We start from the raw sequence: 23,536 nt of genomic DNA, 5'->3' as shown, positions 1-23,536 counted from the left end.
ATCTGCAGCCTGAAAGTTCAGTCATTATGGACGATAATGAGCTCACAGCTCAAAGACCACAGAGGAGCTGCCTGTCAGATCTTCCTCCACGCTCACCTGACCTTATCTGTCCTGATTATTTATGAGGAAAGATAACGCTCTGAAACGTGGCTGAAGTTCTGTATGTGTTTGAGGAGGACAAGGACTGCTGCTGCTATTGGTTTGATTTAATCTGCTGCTGTTTCTCATTTCTCTCCCAAGGTCGCTGAAGCTGCAGCGAAACAGGTCGAGCTGTCTTCTTCTTCTGCTCTGCTTTCTGAGTAAACAGCGTCTGCGTGATGTCAGCTTCAGCCTCAGAAATTTATCTTTGTCTTTATATATAAATAATAAATGAAATGAAAAAAAGGTTCCTGGGATCTGCTGGAGCTCTCGCCTAGCCTGGGAGTCACCGCACCGAGTGCTCCAACCGCCACTGGGACCACCGTCACCTTCACCCTCCACATCGGCTCCAGCTCTTCTCTGAGCCCTTGGTACTCCTCCAGTTTCCCGTGTTCTCATTCAGCATCATTACATTTGTCACTACGGCCGTCTTCCTCTACTTGTCCACCACTGATACGTCCAGTATATACACAGTCTCTCGACCTGTGCCCAGTGTGTTCAGTTTTGCCTTCCCTGTTAGTCTGTATTTGTTCCTGCTGTGTTCCCACCTGTTGTCCATCCTCTCATTATCCTGTGTGTATTTTAGTCCTCAGTCTCCCTCCGCTTGTTTCCCTCCTGACCTGAGTTTTTTGTATCTTTTACTTTTGGGTGTTTTTGTCAGAGAAATAAAGCTTTTTGTTTCAGCTCATCCTTTTCTGTTTGAGTCCTGTGTTTGGGTGCTGTCTTACCGGCCACGCCGCCCCCTCGGCCTGTGCTTCGAGGACTCTGATAGTTAGAATGACTCGGGGGTGTTGATTCATTTAAACTAACATAATCATCCTGCTGCAACCAGGTTTCTGTACGGCAGAGTAAATCGATTTGTTGATCAATTATTAACTCATGTAGCAACAGAGACCTAATGTTTAATAATCCACATCTCACAGTTTTTCTCTTTGGTGCTGTTGGGTTTTTCTTGGTGATTTTGTATTTTTAAATTATTTTTTGTCGGACACTAAATGAAACATTTGTGTGACAAATATGCAAAAACCTAAGGACCCCCAAAAGTTGATCCTGTTCATCTGGACATAGCGTTTCCAGCATCATCACACCCACTGACATCATCCATGATAACACATGGCAACAATTCAAACAACACAAACACAATAACATCAGACAGAATCATCAAGAAAAATCCCTGAAACCATGAAACAAAAACATTCATGAATAAAAACAGTTCTTCATACGTATTCATGATCTACTGTGTGATGTAATGATATTAAACATCATTTATATGCCGCTGGCCTGATGTTCAGTAATTCCGTTTCTGTACATGTGGAATAAACACAGGGAATGTGAGTCGATGTGGCATTCCTAATGAAGCGGTGCGGCAGAGCTGGCGTGGAGAGGTGAGGTTTTCATCCGTCAGCGCGGCGGTGGTGTGACATTTAGTGGTTAATGAGAGTGCAGATGAAAGCGGAGCGTGAACGAGCGGAGCTGCAGGTCGCAGCGTGATGCAGATCAGACAAAGAAAAGGGCACAAACGGTTTCTTCTGCGTCATCACCAAACTCTGAGCCAAGGGCAGCTAAGGTGCATCACGTACGGCACATCACTAAACAACACTGAGTGAACAAAACAGTGAGAAGGTGCGGCCGTTTAATGAGCAGATGGAAACAGAAGCTGCTAAAGAGTCCAGGTATTAGACATGGCCCCTGGAGAGCAGCGTCTTTTAACAGCAACCACATGTTTTCATGGTTTCAGCTAGCTGATCCCAACAACACGTTTGTTAGCCATATACAGCCACATATTTCCAGATTAAACTCTTAAAGTGTTTTAGCGATGCCATAACATTGAAGCAGCACAGCGTGGGCAGTAAGTCAGAACAAACTACGACATAAGGAACACACATTTACACACTAACTGATTTAAAGACCATCCAAGAAGTCGGAGCTCCGGTCCGTGATACTCGACTCTTTGATTTGGATGGTGTTGAGCACGAATTAGCAGCTATCTGTGTGAAGTCCTTTAATATTCAGGCTGGAAAACTTTAGCTGATAACTTCACCCTCTCATGCAGATGCAGCGGTGATGTCACATGACCACATCCAGCTGTTAAATGCAGTGTTTTGTTCATAGACACATGAAATGTGCTCACACTGACAGTGAAGAAAACAGCATTTATTTGTCTGCGATTAAAGCGGCTTTAAGTCAGCGCGAACGCCCGAACTGAGCGTGATCATTAAGGACAAAACACTTCCACCTGATGAGCAGTCACACGAGTCCTCCTCTTCTTCAGCTGTGCGTCACACGGTGACCTTTTGACCTCTGTGCAGCAGGTAAACATTCATGTAAACACTCAGTATCGACCTGTTTAATATGAACTCACGGACACGCCATCAATCACAGCAGAGCACATCCACACAGTTTATCTCATAAGCTGCATACATGAATAATCTGAGCGACGGAGAGGAGGCAGAGGCGGAGGAGGTGCAGGTATAAATAGAGGAGACAGACAAACCAACACTCATGAGGAGGAAGGAGAGGGAGAGGAAAAGCTAAAGAGAAACAACTACCTGACTGAAACCAGACACCACAGAAGAAGAGTTTGTGACACCTTCCTGGAGGACCTTTATTAGTTTAAAGTGAGTTTATTCACCTTCTCGTGACTTTAGTGACAGTTGACATGAGAAACTCATTCTCTGATTGTTTTATAGGTTTTTAAAGGTGCTTTTGGAGATGGAGAGCAAACGAGCCGTGGTCTATCTGTCCGTCTGTCTGTCTGTGCTGACATCTCTCTGTCAAGGCCAAAGGTCAGGCAACAGCCACCTGCTGTCCGCGCCCGATGACCCAACCCTCGGACTCACAACCAGTGAGCTGGTGAGTCATCTGTCTCATACGTGATCTTTGTATGTCTTTTATTTTGAAAAGGTCTGCTTGTGTTTTCTAATCAAATAAGATTCAAATGTTTAATCTGATGACATTTGTGCTTCATTTAAAGACCGACTAAAGGAAGCAATAAAATACAGTTTTTGACTGTAGGTAGAATATCATGTGATGAGAAACCTGATTCTGACTTTGTTAACTAGTACAAGAGACAAAGTGTGCTACGAAGCACAGTTAAAATAAAGATAATTAACAGCAGTTTTTTTAGAGTGAAATATGAAAAATAAATTAAAGACGGTAAAACTGAAACAGACTGAAACCAAAATATACCTGAAGTCACAGCTATTACTGAGTCCGCAGACACAAACTGAATGAGATTCATATTTCTGAGGATTTAAGGAGAGAAAACATTCATGTTTTATTTTTTATTAAATGTTTGCTGTTTTTGTTTTCTGTAAGTTACTTTTTAAAATTTATAAAGTTTCCCCATGAAGTCTCAGAGATGAATCTGTGACACTAGTAATATTTCATTTTACAAGTGTGTGTGTGTGTGTGTGCAGGCTGAAGCTCTGCAGGGTCTTCTGGATGAAGCTGACAGCTCAGCCGGTCTCTCTGTGGAGAAAAAAGCCAGCGTGATCCCGCGGGTGAGAACACTTTGACACGATGTTATTTATTTATTTTTTTAAGCATCTTCTGAAAGAACGTTTCCAAAGTGCTTCGACTGAAAGCAGCGAGCGCAGATCCAAATAAAAAAAGTTCTGATATGATTCAGGATCATGAATGACGAGAGACGATCATGAAGATCAAATCTCGCCTCTGAGGGGTCGTGATGAAAAAAGACCACGTAAAGGACCCGAGGCTGAGAACTGACTCGCAGTTCTGAGCTGCTGAAGAGCTTCAAAAGTGATCAGTAAAATCTCGCAGGATGGGGCTGATGTGATGATTAAACCCATCAGAGGCTGAGAGCCTGGATGGACAAATAATAGACGAACTGGAGCCCAGTCCAGAGAAAATACAGCGAGCACTGGTTTTACAGTCCAAAGTTTAGAGCTGCTCAGCTCAGGACAGAGAGGCTTTTTACATTTACTTTAGCTAGTTATGTAACTCTTTTTTAAAAATATAGATTGACAAAGATTACAACTCAGAATACAAATTATACAACTACATCATAGTTTTGACTCTACAGCAGAGGAAGTTTAAAAAGCTGTGAGGACAAACGCAGCCGTGAGTGCCTGACTTCACTAACCCTCGACTCATGTTGTGACGGTGAGTCCAGGACCTGTGGGCAGTCAGTGCTTAAGCTTTGTGACCCTCAGATGTTTCTCAGTGTTTCTTTATTTTTCTGAGGAAACGTGTGATTCTGCATCGGTCCATTGTGATGCAGCCTGAATCCTCTCTCTCTGTCTTCATCAGTGTGATGTGGGTGAGCGGTGTGCGATGAAGCACGGACCTCGGATTGGTCGGCTCTGCGACTGTCTGAGAGGAACAGCCTGCAACACCTTCTTCCTGCGCTGCTACTGACCACTCGCACACATTTTCCTCATGAGGACCTAAACTCGGTCTGGGCGCTCACACAGACAGTGCTCAGAAAGACAGAAGTGCACTCTTCACCAATCGTCTCGCTCCATATTTTAGTCTTTGTTTTAAAGTTTTTGGTGTTTGTCTTTCAGATTAATTTATTTTTGTTAATAAAGACTCTTCATAAAGCTGCACGGCTCCAAAGACTTCATGATTTACAATCTGTTCACGTCTTCAGCCAACACCTGCAGTTCCTCTGACGTCCAGCAGAGGCAGCAGTGAGTCAGTCCCCATAGACTCCCATGTTAAAACAGCAGAAAGAAATGTTTACAGTCTGATACACAAACTGGTCTTTATAGATAATGTCTCCCTTCCTAACACCTGTACAGGGGGACAATGTTTTATAACTCACCTGTGGATTAAGGTTTGCAGTTTGTTAGGGGTGTGGCCTCTTTGACTTACAGGTGGACGGTGACACAGGTGTCTGTAGCTGCTAGCTGTCTGCGAGGCTTGACCTCAGCTAAGTGGAGCGATTGAACTGGACCTCTGGACCATGTTTGTGCTGTTGGAGCCTTTTGGAGCATTTTAATGGCATTTTCATTGTAATATCATTTTTGTAAATAATGATCTGACAAGTAATTATTGTTCATCAGACCATCATCAGACCATCCAAGAGCTCAGTGCTCCAGTTTGGTGAAGGAAATTCATGGATTTTATTTGAAAGTCCAAAGATTGAAAGTTTTGCAAAATTACTGAATATTACCTGTAATATTTAATATAACAGTACACCCTTATATGTACTGATGGACATGATGATACTAAACACGATGAAAGTGATGCAGTTTTATATCAAAGCAATAAAACACAATCGTCTGATGCATCAGACGTAAAGAGCGCAGTGATTAGATTTACAGGAAACCTTGAAGTCATTGGGTTGGTCAGGCTGGTTGAGCTCAGCTGTCAGAGCTGTGGGTGTGTGACGGTGTAGCAGGAATCTGGCATTCAATGAGCTTCAGTTTGAAATAAAAAATCAGGAGCTCAAAACTGTTTAATCAGTTTTTATGGAATAACTAGCGTCCCAGACTTCGCTTATCCCTTTTGTACTTGCCCTTTGATGCAGGAGGGCTGCAATGTCCTAACATGGTTTGGTATTACTGGGCAGCCCAGTTAAGAACTATAATGTTCTATTATGCTGTAGAAAAGCCCCCCGCATGGAGAACTATTGAGTCTCTCTCTTAGGCTTCCACTTCCTACATATGTATACTCTGATAAATATAATAAACTCAAAGACATTACGCTTAATCCTATAGTTAAAAACACGATTTATATCGTACATGTCACTCAAAGATATTTAAACGTAAAATCTCCCCTCTCCGTTTTTAGCCCGATTTGGGGCAACAATTATTTTGCCCCGGGTAGGGCGGACGGTGGTTTTAAAATGTGGGCAGACTCGGGGCTGGGGCTGGTGAAGGATGCTTTCGGGGGTGATGGAAGACTTTTAAGTTTTGAACAACTAATCTCTAAATTTAATATTCCCCGAAAGCACTTTTTCAAATACCTACAGTTTAGGAGTTTTATCAGGTCTTATCATAATGATTTTACACATATTCCCCCGCTGTCCACATTAGAGAAAATCCTAACCAAAAACCCCAGTGGTAGAGGGATGATATCTGAATTATATAACTTGATGATGACATCCTCTCCTGATTCATCTGCTGCTAAGCTTGAAGCTTGGAGGTATGACTTACAGGAGGACTTGACAGTGGAACAATGGAGTAGAGCATGTAAGCTAGCCCAAACACAGACAGGGAACACACGTCTAAAATTGCTACAATTTAATTGGTTGATGAGAGTGTACATAACACCAGAAAAACTTAACAAATTTAATATGCAGATTCCTGATATCTGTAATAGATGTGAAGAAGATAAGGGCACATTGCTCCACTGTTTATGGTCATGTCCAAAAATAAAGGAGTTTTGGGAAGAGGTTGGAGCAATGATAAAAGAGATTTTGTCAATTAAACTTGTGATGGATCCCAAACTTTTCCTACTGGGATTATATCCTGTAGGGTGTAACATAGATCATTTTGAAAAAATCTTCATAAACATGGGAATACTACAAGCAAAGAGAGTGATCGCTCTAACGTGGAGGAGTCTTGGCAAACCAAGTATTTCACATTGGTTCAAAGAATTGTCTTTATGTTTACCATTAGAGAAAATTACATATACTCTAAAAGATAAACAAGAAATTTTCCAGAAAATTTGGGGGTGCTACATCCAGTATATTGGGAATAAAGATCTATCTGGTTTACTGTGTGAGACAGGGACAGCCTAGCTATTCCCTGTACAGGACCACAACCATATGCTGCAATCTGAAAATTATTCTTTAAAATCTGTCAGAGGTCTCATGGACTGAAGTGCTTTCATTGAATGTACCTTGTGTTTCGTTTATTGTGTAAATTTGTTTGTGTATGTACTTTATATATGTATATATGTAAAACTTTAATAAACATAATGTTGAAAAAAAAAATCAGGAGCTCAAAGGGGATCTGCCCAGTGAGACCAAACACTTTCCTTCCACATTCATCTGCTGCTCACTGAGAAGTCTCTGCCCCCCGACACAGTTTAGGATCCTTGTTTCGATCATTCACACCCACTCTGAACCTTAAATCAGATGATAACATGGAACTGAACATTTACAGTTAAGGTTTGCTTGTTTTTCTCCAAAGTTCATGGTGACATTTGTTTCTGCTGTTTTCATTTTCAGCTGCTGTTTCAAGTTTAAATTATAAGCTTATAAATGTATGAACCTCCTGAACATGTGTTCACTTTAAACCGGGACTGTCTGCTTTCTCTGCTGTTGTTATCTGACATCAGACTTCACCAATCAGTCTTCTCTGATTAGACCTCCGGAGAGGCTGATTGGCCCCGAGGGCTCGTCATAAACTCTGCTAAAAAAGACCGACAGCAGCAGCACGCCATTGCCTTCTCATCAAACCTTTATTAACAGTCATGCTGGTGACAGACTTAAACCAACTGTGAGAATTAATCAACCACCTATTAGTCAAAATAAAGACACATGAAAATATTAAACTTAAAGTCAGATTCTTTCATTGATATCAGACTTAAACATAAAAATATCACAAAGAAAGAACAATACAGTATCCTCAACAGCACCAAAGAGTAAAACAGTGAAATGTGGGTCTGCCTAAAGCAGATGACTCGTAAGCTGGAGAGGAAATGGCGTGTTACAAATTTAGAGGATCATCATTTAGCCTGGAGAAATAGTTTGCTGCTTTATAAGAAAGCCCTCCACAAAGCCAGAACATCTTACTATTCATCACTGATTGAAGAAAATAAGAACCCCAGGTTTCTCTTCAGCTCTGTAGCCAGGCTGACAAAAAGTCAGAGCTCTTTTGAGCCAACCATCCCTTTAACGTTAACTAGTAATGACTTCATGAACTTCTTCACAAATAAAGTTTTATCATTAGAGAAAAAATTACCAATAATCATCCCACAGATGTAATATTATCTACAGCTACTCTTAGTACCATTGATGTTAAGTTAGACTCTTTTTCTCCAATTGGTGTTTCTGAGTTAACTTCAATCCGGTCGTTAAGTGATGACGTGACGAATCCTACTTCCGGGCCTAAAGTAGTCTGCTTTTAATATGGCTTTTGTGTTGTTAACATGTTTAATGTTTTGTATTTTCTTCTATTTGATCTCAAAAAGCTCCTAAAACAGTCAGTGATCCCTGTTGACCTCCCTCGGCTTTTATTACCGCTAATCATTAATTTAAGCTCAGTTTTTAAAACCTTAGGATGTAACTACAGCCCAGCCCATGCAGCAGTATATGAATGACTAACCTCGTATTGTGGATGGATTATCTCAGTTGTTCTCCTGGCTGAAGTTTGGTCCTTTTACAGCATCCTGCCATGCGATTACATTTGTTCCTGACCACCGAGAACACTCACGGTAACTTTTATCGAGTGGAAAAAAAGTTAGCTTGTTTATATTATGCTAACATAGCTGTGCCGCTAGCAGTCACGTAGCACATCATTATATACCAGCTAGCCAAACTTCAGTAACCCTACAAACGTCACTGCTGTTTAGTTTTCTGTCTTCATTTATGCTGGAAGTGATAATAGAGCTGTACGTTTTAATTTGTTTCCAAAACCCCGCAGTCAGGACATGCTATATTGTATTTAGATAGAAGCTAGCGAGCTAACTTCCTGCTAACTTCTAACTCCGTTAAATGTCATAAATTCCGTTTTCATGGATGCCTGGATGTTAAACTCAATTGTTACACCTGGTAGAGCAGAACGCTGATCATTTTATTAAAGATGAAAGACTTTAGACAGTTTTTCAACTCTCAGTAATGCCATAGTGATCGTTTGATATATGGACCTGCAGCGGAGTTTAGGCCCAGACATGGCTAGTGACGTCAGACTGAACAATCGGATAATTACTTCCTCCAAACCATCAACGTGTCTTTTAGACCCCATTCCTACAAAACTGCTCAAAGAAGTCCTGCCATTAATTAATTCTTCGATCTTAAATATGATCAACCTATCTCTAATAATCGGCTATGTACCACAGGCCTTCAAGCTGGCTGTAGTTAAACCTTTACTCAAAAAGCATCTCTAGACCCAGCAGTCTTAGCTAATTATAGGCCAATCTCCAACCTTCCTTTCATATCAAACATCCTTGAAAGAGTAGTTGTCAAACAGCTAACAGATCATCTGCAGAGGTTTATTTGAAGAGTTTCAGTCAGGTTTCAGAGCTCATCACAGCACAGAAACAGCTTTAGTGAAGGTTACAAATGATCTTCTTATGGCCTCTGACAGTGGACTCATCTCTGTGCTTGTCCTGCTAGACCTCAGTGCAGCGTTCGATACTGTCGACCATAATATCCTATTAGAGCGATTAGAACATGCTGTAGGTATTACAGGTACTGCGCTGCAGTGGTTTGTATCATATCTATCTAATAGACTCCAGTTTGTGCATGTAAATGGAGAGTCCTCTTCACACACTGAGGTTAATTATGGAGTTCCACAGGGTTCAGTGCTAGGACCAATTCTGTTTACATTATACATGCTTCCCTTAGGCAGCATCATTAGAAGACATAGCATACATTTACACTGCTATGCAGATGACACCCAGCTCTATCTGTCCATGAAGCCAGATAACACACACCAATGAGTTAAACTGCAGGAATGTCTTAAAGACATAAAGACCTGGATGGCCGCTAACTTTCTGCTTCTTAATTCAGATCAAACTGAGGTTATTGTACTCGGCCCCTAAGACTGCGTTCTTCCATTTGTGCAACATCTCTAAAGTTAGAAATATCCTGTCTCAGAGTGACGCTGAAAAACTAGTTCATGCATTTATTACTTCCAGGCTGGACGACTGTAATTCATTATTATCAGGATGTCCTAAAAAACTCCCTGAAAAGCCTTCAGCTAATCCAAAATGCTGCAGCAAGAGTCCTGACAGGGACTAGAAAGAGAGAGCATATTTCTTCTGTTTTGGCTTCCCTTCATTGGCTTCCTGTTAAATCCAGAATTGAATTCAAAATCCTGCTCCTCACATACAAGGTCTTAAATAATCAGGCCCCATCTTATCTTAATGACCTTGTAGTACCATATCACCCTATTAGAGCACTTCGCTCTCGCTCTGCAGGCCTACTTGTTGTTCCTAGAGTATTTAAAAGTAGAATGGGAGGCAGAGCCTTCAGTTTTCAGGCCCCTCTTCTGTGGAACCAGCTTCCAGTTTGCAGGGCTCTAGACTAATTTTTTGCCATGGGCATACAGGTACTTTAAAACTTTAAAAAGTTAGGCGTACCGCCACAAAGGTTAGGCGCACACAAATTTTATAATAATTTATATAATGTGCTTTTTCAGCATTCAAAGATTGATGACACCGTGTCAGAGCTGGCTATGAATTTCAGAAGCATCAGGCCTTAACAGAAAAGTTAGCAATAGTTCTTTTCCTATTACAGCTACATCCACGTCTGTCCTGCCTAGGCTGCTCACTAGGGCTGGGTATCATCACTGATTTCTATAATCCATTCGATTCCAGTTTTCAAAGTCCCAATTCGATTCAACTTAGCCTCAGACAGTCAGAAATATTATAATTCTGATCATTTATCAGCACTGACTTCATCAGAATTGTGAACATCACAGCAGATGCCTTTGTGTGAAAGTAACTGAGAATAAAACACAGAAAACCATGAAGGAGATTTTCCTGGTCTGGCTTTTTATAGCAGATAACCTTAAAAATATTCTACAATGTTCTGCATATAAAGTTTAAATTTCTTCAGTACTGAACAACAGAAAAAATAGGCTTTCTTGTCCAAGGTCATTTAAGTGAAAAAAAGAAAAAGACAGCAGCCACAGCGCTGTAAACAACGGTAGACTGGTGGGTAATAAGCGAATGAATAATACAGAAAACAGAGATTGGAGACGAGAAACTGTTCTTGAAGTACAGAGAGAGAGAGAGAGCTGTGCATGGAGTGTGGTTTTAATAGTCGTGGAAGCAAAATTCATGACGACATTGATCAAATGTGAAGCGCAGTTTGCTGCTTCTTTTGCTGCTGGCTCGGCGAATTTTGGTTGGAGAGAGACAAAACCTGCAGCTCAGAATCAGCGCAAAAAGACGCAATCACAGCGGACCGGACGCATCAGGATCGCTGAGCTCCTGGGAAGGTTGCAGATTTTTATTTTTTTTGCTACCCGAACAGTTGGTCGCACAGGTGCAACCAAATATTTTTTTTAGTCGCACCACTGAAAAATTTGGTCGCAAATGCAACTTTGTGTTAGCATTGTTAACACAAAGTACTTTATTATAACTCAGATTTTTGACTTGTTTGCAGAGAATGTGTGTTTGAATAAACTTCATTCACCCTCCTCTGATCGTGCTCTACCTCCAGCTGTGTTTTCAGTTTGATCGTCCAATCAGAGACGAGCAGCGTCTGCTTTAAAGGACCTTTGCTGCGAGCATGGATCAGACAGACAGAGCTTATCAACCCCCATCACAGACACACTGGCATTTAGCTCCCAGCGTGCACCTTATCCAGAGATAAGATGGGTTAATTATTGCACCGAGTGCACACACACACACACACACACACCTACACACACACAGCAGCACATGAATCATTACAGCGAGTAATGAATTATAATATGAATTACTGCAAATATGACAGTGAGACACTTTCAAATAATCACTCTCAATTTTCCTCGTTTAGTCTTTCTTCCAGCGTAACACACACACTGACTTCCTCTCCTACTCTCAGTAAGTCAGACAGTAAACAGCTGATTCTTTGTGTCACCTGTTCATGTAAGTGACAAACTTATTTACTTTAATTAATCAGAAAATGTCGTGTTCAAAATGTCGTGCACAATTAGAGCACACACGTCCAATTTTTGAAAAAGAAACTTTATTTATAAATCATAAAAGTGCAAAATAAAACCATAAAAACAAAAATAAAAACTGTTTTGGCAGGAAGTAAACAGAAATCATTTAGATGCAGGAACAAGAGGAGCTTGGCTGAGCGACATGGAGTGGTGTGAGACACACTTGAGCGACTTTGTGAAGAGAAATGAGGAGGAAGAGGAGGCTGCAGGAGCAATCAGCTCGGTGAGGAAGAAGGTGCAGGTGAAGCAGTGGCTGTGGGCTGCTAGGAAGTAGGAAGTAGTCCTAAATGAATATGAGGAGGAGAAGTGGCACCTTCCATGTCTGAGAAGTGGACGGAGGCTTGATGCTCCTTTCAGACTGGTTTCATTCACAGCTGACCACTGTTATTTCAAAATAAAAGCCTTGGCTGTGTCTGCCGACACACATCGTATCTGTTTCTGCTGCTCTTTAGTGTGTTACACAGAAAAGTGTGAAAGCATTTTAAATCAGTGTTTAAATAAAAAGCTTATTGTGTTATGACCAGAGATGGGCAGTAACACGTTACTTGTAACGCGTTACTGTAATCTGATTACTTTTTTCAAGTAACGAGTAAAGTATTGCAAAAACGGTAATTAGATTAGCGTTACTTTGCCGTAGGAACGCTGCGTTACTGCGTTACTAAAACCGTGATTTTTTTGCGAGAATGTCTCATGACAGTGACGTAAGCGAGTGCAACGTTTGTGACAACAGCTGTGTGCAGATCAACAGTGAATCATATATCGAGTGCAGAGAGAGTATGAGCGTGCAGCGTTTAAAGCGTGGAAGTACTGACCTTACTTTGAGTTTGATTCCATAAAAAGTGACAAAAACATTAGTGTCCGCTGTGCGTGGGAAGAAAACTTCTTTTTACAGCGAAAAAACCCCTAAACTTCCGAGCAAGCACCGAGTAGCTACGACGTAATGGGAAACTCACAGAGAAACTCGCGGATCCTTCCACTGACCGCTGCAGCACACCTGCACCAGGGTAAACCTCCGCCTGCCCCACTCCTGCTTTACAGGTGAAAATAGAGCAACAGGACCGCTGAGTCTTTGACTTTATTTATTTTCTGCTGTGTTTTACTTGCATCTATTTGAAAGACTGAGTGTAAACACACAAAATATTTTATTTTATGAGCTGGAATGTGCAGAAAATAGGTTTAAATATTAAACAAATTTCTTCCTGTCATGGCTCTGTGTGCGGGCAGGCAGAGATGAGGATCCAAATGCAGGACTCGGAAAATGGAATGCAACTCAAAAACCTCAGCTTTATTGCTGGCAAGAAAACAAAACATGAAGTGAGGACTGGGCCCTATTTCAGGAAGCCGGTTTAGAAAACTCAGAGTGAAAAACGATACTCAGGGTTGAGTAACCCCGAACTGTCCAACTCGGAATATTCGGTTTCAGAAAGGCTGATAACAATTAGTTCAGTCAACGCGGAGTTGCTTTAACCCCAAGTTAAACGCGCGCACGAGGATACATAAAGCCCTGATTAGTGGAGCACAGATTAAGCGAGTCACCATGGAGACGGAGGGAAAGAAGGCGCGGTCAATGTATTTTACAGCGCTTGAGGCCGAAATTCTGATGGCAGCATATGCCGATAACATGCAAATTTTGCAGAAAAAAAGTAACACAGCCACAGCTGCAAAAGAAAGTGAGCATGCATGGCAAAACATAGCCGACAGAGTCAATGCGTGAGTGTTAATTTAAACATTGATCGAGGGATTTCCACCCATTTAACACGTTATTTTATTATATTTTATTTTATTTTTTATTTCATACATTTTATTTTGTGATGTGATTTGAGCGCAGGTGCAACCCAACAGGCCCCAAACGTTCCTGGCAGCAAGTAAAAATGAAATATAAAAATATAGTCCAAACAGGTGAGGTGTAATTGTATTATGAGCCATAGTGCTTGGTCTGTTTGTAAACCAATTGCAGTTAGAGGCTACATTAATTTCCCCTCTGTAAGCACTTATTGAAATTATCTGAGCACATTACAAGTACATATTTGCTTACTCTGTGTGCTCAAATGTGACCCGTTATAGCCACTAGAAAAAAAAGCGGAGGCCCGAAAAACAGGTGGAGGTCGTCCACCACCACCACTCACAGAGGCTGAGCAGTTGGCTTCCACATTTGTGATAATGTTGGCAGCATCACATATGATCTTCACAGTGCAGAGAACACAAATTAGCATCCATTACTATAATGAAATAATTTGTTAGTTTGAAATGCTACAGGGAACTATGTACCTGTACATTAATGCTGTGGAAAGACTTCCTGTTCACATAGTCTCCTTCATTTACTGAAGGAGCAATGATTGGAATGTGAGTGCCATCTATACAGCCAATCACGCCTGGGAACCGTGAAAATAAATGTAAAATTTAAGTAGTAGTTCAAATATCACCACATCATGAATTAAGTTTTGTTCATCCTGATACCTGCAATTTTGTGGCATCCCTCTTTGATAAATCTTGTGGGTCTATGACCGGGGAACACCACAAACGAGTACAGGAGACGTTTCAGTGCAACTGTAACATTCCTGACTGCCCGACAGACGGTAGCCTTGGAAACGTGCTCAGCGTCACCAATATTATACAGAAAGCTCCCGTTTGCAAAAAACCGAAGTGCAATACAAATAATATGCAATGAACTGAGAGCATGTCCGCGATGTGTCACATGAGCAATATTAGGCCTCAGGATGTTATTCAAATAAATTATAGATTGTGCTGAAAAACGGTAACGTTCACACAGGAAATCATCAGGAAATGATAAAATGTCCGAACGCGCTCTAATCACTCTCTCCCGGCGGAGAGCTCTGCGGAGAATTTGGGCTTCAACATCTACTGGCTCTTCAAGGAAGGAGCACGCCATGTCTGACACTTCCTACAGTCAGGTTTCCGACAAAGAGGCGGAGAAAGTCAGGGTTAGTTGAAGTAAACCTGCTAGGGGGCAGGTTAGCTTCACGGAGTGTGTCGTCATAGTAACTCACTCAGGATTAATCTAAACTCGCTTTGTGAAACCGAAAACCCAGAGTTTCCGTTAACTCAGGGTATACTTACTCAAAGTTTGCACTAAACCGGCTTCCTGAAATAGGGCCCTGAACACTGAGACCAAATAACACACAGGTATAATCTGATGGTACCGAGCATGGGAAAACACAGGGCTTAAATACACAGGGTAGTAATGAGGGAATGGGCAACAGAACGGAGACACAGCTGGGGGAGATCAGGGCTAACGAGACGGGGGAGCTAAGCTGCACACACTAACACAAGACAAAGACTTTCACAATAAGACAGGAAACAAGAATTACTAAACCAGATGCAGACATGACACTGAGAGACAGACTAGACACTGAACAGAAACTGCAATTCACATGAGAACCCAAAACCTAAGAACTGATCCCTCACCAAGAATAACAGAAACAGATCCATAATGATAATAATAAACAAAGCACCAGAACATCAGAAAACAATCCATAATGCAAAAATAAACCAAAACATAATAAACTCAAAATACTGGGTCCAACGGACCCAGAACCGCGACACTTCCAGTCAGAGAATGTTGCATATAATTAAATGTTTGCTTGATGCATAAAGTTAAAAGATTAAAACTAATAAAACAAGTTTTAAAAAGACACTTTGTCATCTGATTACATTTTGTATGATGGATTATGCAGAAAAAGTAGAATTGGGCTGAAAGATCTATCACTTTATCACCTATTCAGGTTGTAACTAAGTAACTAAAGTAACTAAGTAATTAATTACTTTTGAAAATAAGTAATCAGTAAAGTAACAGGATTACTTTTTTGGGGAAGTAATCAGTAATTAGTTACTGATTACTTTTTTCAAGTAACTTGACCAACACTGGTTATGACCCAAGATCATGTGGATTATATACAATGTCCCCTGTAATGTTTCATGTGTCTGAGCGAACACAAACTCCCTGAGCGTCCCCTTGGACCACTGTGAGCAACAGCAGACGTGTGCACTGTGGTCACGCCAGCATCCAATCCATCCAAGTTACATGTTTATTAAAGTAATCAAATTACAGCATTTACATTTATGTTAGACTACCCTTAATTAACTGCTTTAGCCCACTTACAATGAAAATTTAAAAATCTTGTTCCTGTCCTGTGCAGCATGTTAACACTATTGGAAGGAAAAATAACTTCAACTCCAATTTTGAAAACACAACTTTCTTTCTTTCTTTTTTTTATTAAATAAAGCTCTGACTGTATTCTGAGTCTGTGGTCTGGGAGAGAGTCTGTAACTCTGTCTGCAAAATACAGTAAATAATGACCAATGTTGGGTAATTAATTATATAGTTACTTCTGCAAAAACGTTACTGAGTTTTGCAAACAACAAAGTGTTTTGCAGCTGTTTACCTAAAAATGCAGCCAAGGTGTTTTTTAATAAACATTTCAAACTATTCACAGAACAATCAGCTGTTCTGCATCAAATCTGATGCCACACAAATTATTTGTGCCGCTCCAAAAAATAATTTCTGTCCACTATGAGATGAAGGAGAACAACAGCCTGATACCTGCAGGCCTGACAGCAGCAGATGTATCACTGCTGTAACACCTGTAACACTCAGCAGTCGCCTCATTGTTCTGACACACACAACACTACTGACTACACTACACACTAACTACACACTGACTACACACTAACTACACACTGACTACACACTGACTACACACTAACTACACACTAACTATACACTGACTACACACTAACTATACACTGACTACACACTAACTACACACTGACTACACACTAACTACACACTGACTACACACTGACTACACACTAAGTACACTAACTACACACTGACTACACACTGACTACACACTAACTACACTAACTACACACTGACTACACACTGACTACACACTGACTACACACTAACTATACACTGACTACACACTAACTACACACTGACTACACACTAACTACACACTGACTACACACTAACTACACACTAACTATACACTAACTACACACTGACTACACACTGACTACACACTAACTATACACTAACTACACACTGACTACACACTGACTACACACTGACTACACACTAACTACACACTAACTATACACTAACTACACACTGACTACACACTGACTACACACTAACTATACACTAACTACACACTAACTACACACTGACTACACACTAACTACACACTGACTACACACTGACTACACACTAACTACACACTAACTATACACTAACTACACACTGACTACACACTAACTATACACTAACTACACACTGACTACACACTAACTATACACTAACTACACACTGACTATACACTAACTACACACTAACTATACACTGACTACACACTAACTATACACTAACTACACACTGACTACACACTAACTATACACTAACTACACACTGACTACACACTAACTATACACTAACTACACACTGACTACACACTAACTATACACTAACTACACACTGACTACACACTGACTATACACTAACTACACACTAACTATACACTAACTACACACTAACTACACACTGACTATACACTGACTACACACTAACTACACACTGACTACACACTAACTACACACTAACTACACACTGACTACACACTGACTACACACTAACTATACACTAACTACACACTGACTATACACTAACTACACACTAACTATACACTGACTACACACTAACTACACACTAACTATACACTGACTACACACTGACTACACACTGACTACACACTGACTATACACTGACTACACACTAACTATACACTGACTACACACTAACTATACACTGACTACACACTAACTACACACTAACTACACACTGACTACACACTAACTACACACTGACTACACACTGACTATACACTAACTACACACTAACTATACACTGACTACACACTGACTACACACTGACTACACACTAACTATACACTAACTACACACTGACTATACACTGACTACACACTAACTACACACTGACTACACACTAACTATACACTAACTACACACTGACTATACACTGACTACACACTAACTACACACTGACTACACACTAACTACACACTGACTACACACTGACTATACACTAACTACACACTAACTATACACTAACTACACACTGACTATACACTGACTACACACTGACTATACACTGACTACACACTAACTACACACTGACTACACACTAACTACACACTGACTACACACTGACTATACACTAACTATACACTAACTACACACTAACTACACACTGACTACACACTAACTACACACTGACTACACACTAACTACACACTGACTACACACTGACTATACACTAACTACACACTAACTATACACTAACTACACACTGACTATACACTGACTACACACTAACTACACACTAACTATACACTAACTACACACTGACTATACACTGACTACACACTAACTACACACTAACTACACACTGACTACACACTGACTACACACTAACTACACACTAACTACACACTGACTACACACTAACTATACACTGACTACACACTGACTACACACTAACTACACACTGACTACACACTAACTACACACTAACTACACACTAACTACACACTGACTACACACTGACTACACACTAACTACACACTGACTACACACTGACTACACACTGACTACACACTAACTACACAAGATTTGTGCTAAACGTCTCAAATCTCTCACATCTCAAACACGCCGTCACTCCTAAAACTTCCCCCGTCCTAAACAACTAAAGGCCATGTTGCCATATCATTTTTTGATTGGTCCACATGGTACATTTTTCCACCAATAGGAAAGGCTGGGAGTTTTGGTGTTTTTGCTCACAGGCTTTCGAGCGTTTTCCTTATAAAACGCAGTTTTTACCGTTTCTTCCTGCAGTAAATATAAACAACGACAGTATTCAGGAAGAAAACCAAACATTGCAGATATTTTATCATAACTCTGGTTTTACGTGGCCGATCAACACAATTTAAAAACTGGTATAAAGTCCACACTTTGTCCGTCAGTTGTTCCGTCTGTCCTGCTCACATCTCCAATGGTTGTACACGTTGTCATTAACGTGGCTTCACTCCACATCAGCCGCTTTGCTAAAACACCGGCACATGAGGACGCTGTCATAGCCTGTCAGCCACGTTGATTAGCTGCGTATATACGAATGTGAATCACATCATTGGCTGGACTTTGGGATAAGGTGGCATCGTTTTGATCCCATACGGGAGCAGCCAGTCACTGACTCACACTGCAAACAGAATTGTTAAAGTATTAATTTTAATTTCAATTCAGGTTCGATTTTTTTTTTGTCAAATGTATATCGTGATAAATATTTCTGGTCATATCGCCCTGCTCTAATCTGCAGTATGCAATTTACTGAAAATTGCAGTAAGTTAAACGCAGAAAGAAATCCTGTTTTTTTTGTCGGTGACATGTCTACAGATCAAACCTCCCAGCATGCCTCACTGTTGTAGACCTTAATATTCACTTTAGCCGCTGTCCTTCTGTCACAAATCACACCTGATACATGTGTGCACCACTCCACCCTGCCTATACTGTAACTTCACCTCTCTTGGACTTTCTTGCATGGTTCACTCCATGTATTGAAGCTGATCTACCATCACTACTCCTTCCATCCTCACTGGCATATCTATCTCCAGCTAGTTCACACATATTCTATACATGCTGTACGTCACATCTGAAGTGCTCTTTGTTGTCATGAAGCCATACTGCTGGTCACACATTCCTTTTCCACTGTCTCAACACAATCTTTACAGTATTTCTTTCACTGTTTCTTGCAAAAACCTGACTTGTTGCCCATAAAATGCACGTAACTACAGGGTACTTGTACCTTATTCGAAGGTAGTGTTACAAAGTGTTACGTCTTTTTTCATTTAAATTAATTTTTCTTTGATTAACTTTTCATATTTTATTGTTCAGTTTCTTTGCCAGGTGAACGGTTTTGCTGTATTGCGCAATGACATCTAAAAATAGATCAACTAATTTCTTGTAAACACATTCTTGGGCATTTTCAGAAGAAACCTCGCCCTGTTTTGTTAGTCTTGTAAAGTTGTCGTTCGAAGCTGTAAATTCAGATTTTATTTGTCACACATACAATCATACATAGTACGACATGTGGTGAAATGCTTATTGCTATGCAATGCCCAACCATTAAATGTCAGTGAGAACTGACAGTAAGATTTACAGATCACTACAAAATTTACAGATTTTAACTTAGAAACTTTTAAGTAAAAAGAATGTGCAAATAAACAGAGTGCATGTGGTGACGTGACGTACAGTGGCTTGCAAACGTATTGGGCCCCTTGAACTTTCCCACATTTTGTCACGTTAGCGTTTTGCATTTTGGTCTCATCTGACCAGAGCAGCTTCTTCCACATGTTTGCTGTGTCCCCCACATGACTTGTGGCAAACTGCAAACGGGACTTCTCATGGTTTTCTGTTAACAATGGCTTTCTTCTTGCCACTCTTCCATAAAGGCCAACTTTGTGCAGTGCACGACTAAGAGTTGTCCTATGGACAGATTCCCCCACCTGAGCTGTAGATCTCTGCAGCTCGTCCAGAGTCACCATGGGCCTCTTGGCTGCATTTCTGATCAGCTCCTTGTTCGGCCTGAGTTTAGGTGGACGGCCTTGTCACTACCCGATCCGTACCGGAAACCCAATCGGTACCCCGCATGCGCAAATCTTACGTCACTTCCTCTCTTTGCCAACATTGCGACATTCAATATATTTGAATGGTACGGTTAGCGCCCAGTTAGCTCCTAGCATTTCTCAACAGCTCTGCCTCCTTTTCGACTGCCCGGGACATTTAAACAATGGATAATCCGTATACAAAGAAATTCATGCTTTTCTCCCCAACAGAGAGCGTCCCCCGATTGAGCAACAGCGCCGTAAAATAAGAAGAATGGCGCCTAATTACAGAGTTAATAATGCAGACTTTGTAATATCTCACGTGTAGATTCATCAGCCAGATTAAGTGTTTACTGACAATTGACAGTGATAGCGGACATCATCATCACTATTCCAACAATCCTCTCCTCACAGACGAGCATAAACACACTCGACTTTCGCTAAATCAGATTTAACACACGTTTGTAATGACGATAATTCAGTTTATAATAGGGTTTATTCGCTCGGTCAGCAGGTGGCGGTATCCTCGTACACTGGGGAGTAAACTGCCATTAAACGAACAGAAGAAGAAGAAAACATCTACACATGCGCGGTACGGATCGGGTAGACCCGATTTGTACGGTCAGACTTTACACATGCGCAGTAAGGATCGGTGAGTCCTGATCCGTAACTTTATTTTTATTTTTCGTTTTTGTCTACATTGTACTGAAATGCTTCATTATTGCAAACATTTTAAGATATACTTGTTATTCTTAACATCTTAACAGATACTCTGACCCGTAACTATCGTAAAACGCTACGACCGGAAGTAGAAACCTTTCGCGCATGCGGGGTACCGATCGGGTTTCCGGTACAGATCGGGTAGTGACAGGCCTTGTCTTGGTAGGTTTACAGTTGTGCCATACTCCTTCCATTTCTGAATGATGGCTTGAACAGTGCTCCGTGGGATGTTCAAGGCTTGGGAAATCTTTTTGTAGCCTAAGCCTGCTTTAAATTTCTCAATAACTTTATCCCTGACCTGTCTGGTGTGTTCTTTGGACTTCATGGTGTTGTTGCTCCCAATATTCTCTTAGACAACCTCTGAGGCCGTCACAGAGCAGCTGTATCTGTACTGACATTAGATCACACACAGGTGCACTCTATTTAGTCATTCGCACTCATCAGGCAACGTCTATGTGCAACTGACTGCACTCAGACCAAAGGGGATGAATAATTACGCACACCCCACTTTGCAGTTATTTATTTGTAAAACATGTTTGGAATCATGTCTGATTTTCGTTCCACTTCTCACGTGTGCACCACTTTGTGTTGGTCTTTCACCTGGAAGTCCAATAACATTGATTCATGTTTGTGGCTGTAATGTGACAAAATGTGGGAAAGTTCAAGGGGGCCCAATACTTTTGCATTCACTGTATGTCACTTTAACCTTTCAGTTGAATTCCAATTTAATTACTTGGGCAGTAGCAACTATACGGGCACCGTCTCTGAAAATGCCCCTGGACCCCACTGACAACAACCACGAATACTCTCGGGGTCAATGAAAGTAAATATGCTGTGTGGGCGTTATTTATTTTTCCCTCGATCAGGACAAAGGTAATCTTTACTTTTACCCATGTTTGTTTAAGACAGCAACTAGAGTTACATGACCTTTCATTTTATCTTTGCACTTTTGGGACATCAAACGTGCTCTGATCATCAAATCCCAGCTATATTTTTCCCCTACTTTCTTTCCAGTCCATTTCCTGTCCCCATCCTCTATGAGAAATGTTAAATAAAAAGTTCTATTGTGCCTTAGTGAGATCTGATCAGACAGAAATAAGACAACAACAAAAACATGCAGTGATTTGCACAGAAAAGCTGTACACCACATTAATGATGAAAATATGATTTAATATTTTGATACTTTGCATCTTTAGATTAGCTTTGATACTCACCCATTGTTCTTGTCAGACAGTAACTGAAGCACCTTGTTTTGGAAGAAATCTTTTTGTTCTGTAGTAAAGATGGGTGGCCGTCGCATCAATGTTGAAAGCCAGACATACAGAGGTGGCTGCAGTACGTCATAAAAAAAAAATCATGATTTCATCTTGTGTAAAAACGTTTGGTTGGCAATGGTAACACACTGAATTTGAGATCATCGGTTTTAGAAAGTTACAGAAACGGTTCGACTGAGGCTGTAAATCAAAATTGGGACGATGTGGCGAGAGGGGGGTCCTGATACACAATACACATCTGATTAAGTGTATTGGCTTCTTACGAACTTTTGTCTACATACAAAGAAGCTCATGACAAAAACATACTACAAATACTGTTTCTAATTTGAGCATCCAGAGGATCGGAGGATAAAGTGTGACTCATTTTCCACAACATGATATAAGATGGTTAAAAGAATAAAGGCCATAGTATTCCTAACATTTCTCTCTGTTGTTGATTTTAGCATGTATCACCCACACAAAAGCTTTGTTTGTGCACAGGTCTGAACTTTAAACTGACACAGTTACAGTCGGCGGTTTCTCTTTTACATTAAATCAGGTCAGATGCACACTGACTGGATCTTTCTACTTTAAAAACAGATACGAGATTCCTCTCAATCCTTTTATACAACTCTTAAAAAGAAAACCAGTAAAGACATTTCTCCAAATGCTGAATTACGCCTTCAAACAGTCAAATTGAAAAGACAACTCTTTCCACACTAAGGTTCTTTTTTGATATGATCTTGTAGAAATGTATTTGTTTAGATCTTACCAACAGCCACTGCGCAGATGAGCCAGACTAACTTCATCTTTTCTACTGGTCTTTTCCACAGAATGGTTGAAAATGATAAAGGCTAAGGAGGAGTCAGAAAATGAGGAGGGCCCACACAGTTTGAATTAATTTTTGAGAGGAGTCCTTCTACACATCACGTGC

At 40.7% G+C, this 23,536-nt stretch overlaps 1 protein-coding gene and 1 long non-coding RNA gene across 2 annotated transcripts; one reads left to right on the top strand and one right to left on the bottom strand.

The window, feature by feature from the left end:
• Positions 1–2,626: 2,626 nt before the first annotated feature.
• cart4 (cocaine- and amphetamine-regulated transcript 4) lies at positions 2,627–4,707 on the top strand. The gene is made up of 4 exons (XM_085262280.1): positions 2,627–2,756; positions 2,829–2,991; positions 3,558–3,641; positions 4,411–4,707. Exons 2-4 carry the CDS (start codon positions 2,851–2,853, stop codon positions 4,516–4,518), a joined length of 333 nt encoding a protein of 110 aa, XP_085118406.1. The 5' UTR covers positions 2,627–2,756; positions 2,829–2,850; the 3' UTR covers positions 4,519–4,707.
• A 5,442-nt stretch (positions 4,708–10,149) lies between these two features.
• LOC146549890 (uncharacterized) lies at positions 10,150–23,430 on the bottom strand. The gene is made up of 3 exons (XR_014890434.1): positions 23,375–23,430; positions 22,564–22,679; positions 10,150–19,227 (listed from the first exon to the last, which is right to left on the bottom strand). It is a non-coding gene; the product is annotated as an uncharacterized LOC146549890 (long non-coding RNA).
• Positions 23,431–23,536: the final 106 nt, after the last annotated feature.

This window comes from Mchenga conophoros, linkage group LG22 (assembly GCF_057382185.1).
Source record: "Mchenga conophoros isolate Kocher_MC1m ecotype Shallow Benthic linkage group LG22, M_conophoros_male_GT1.1, whole genome shotgun sequence".
NCBI lineage: Eukaryota > Metazoa > Chordata > Actinopteri > Cichliformes > Cichlidae > Mchenga > Mchenga conophoros.
This window is presented reverse-complemented; position numbering and strand designations above follow the sequence as displayed.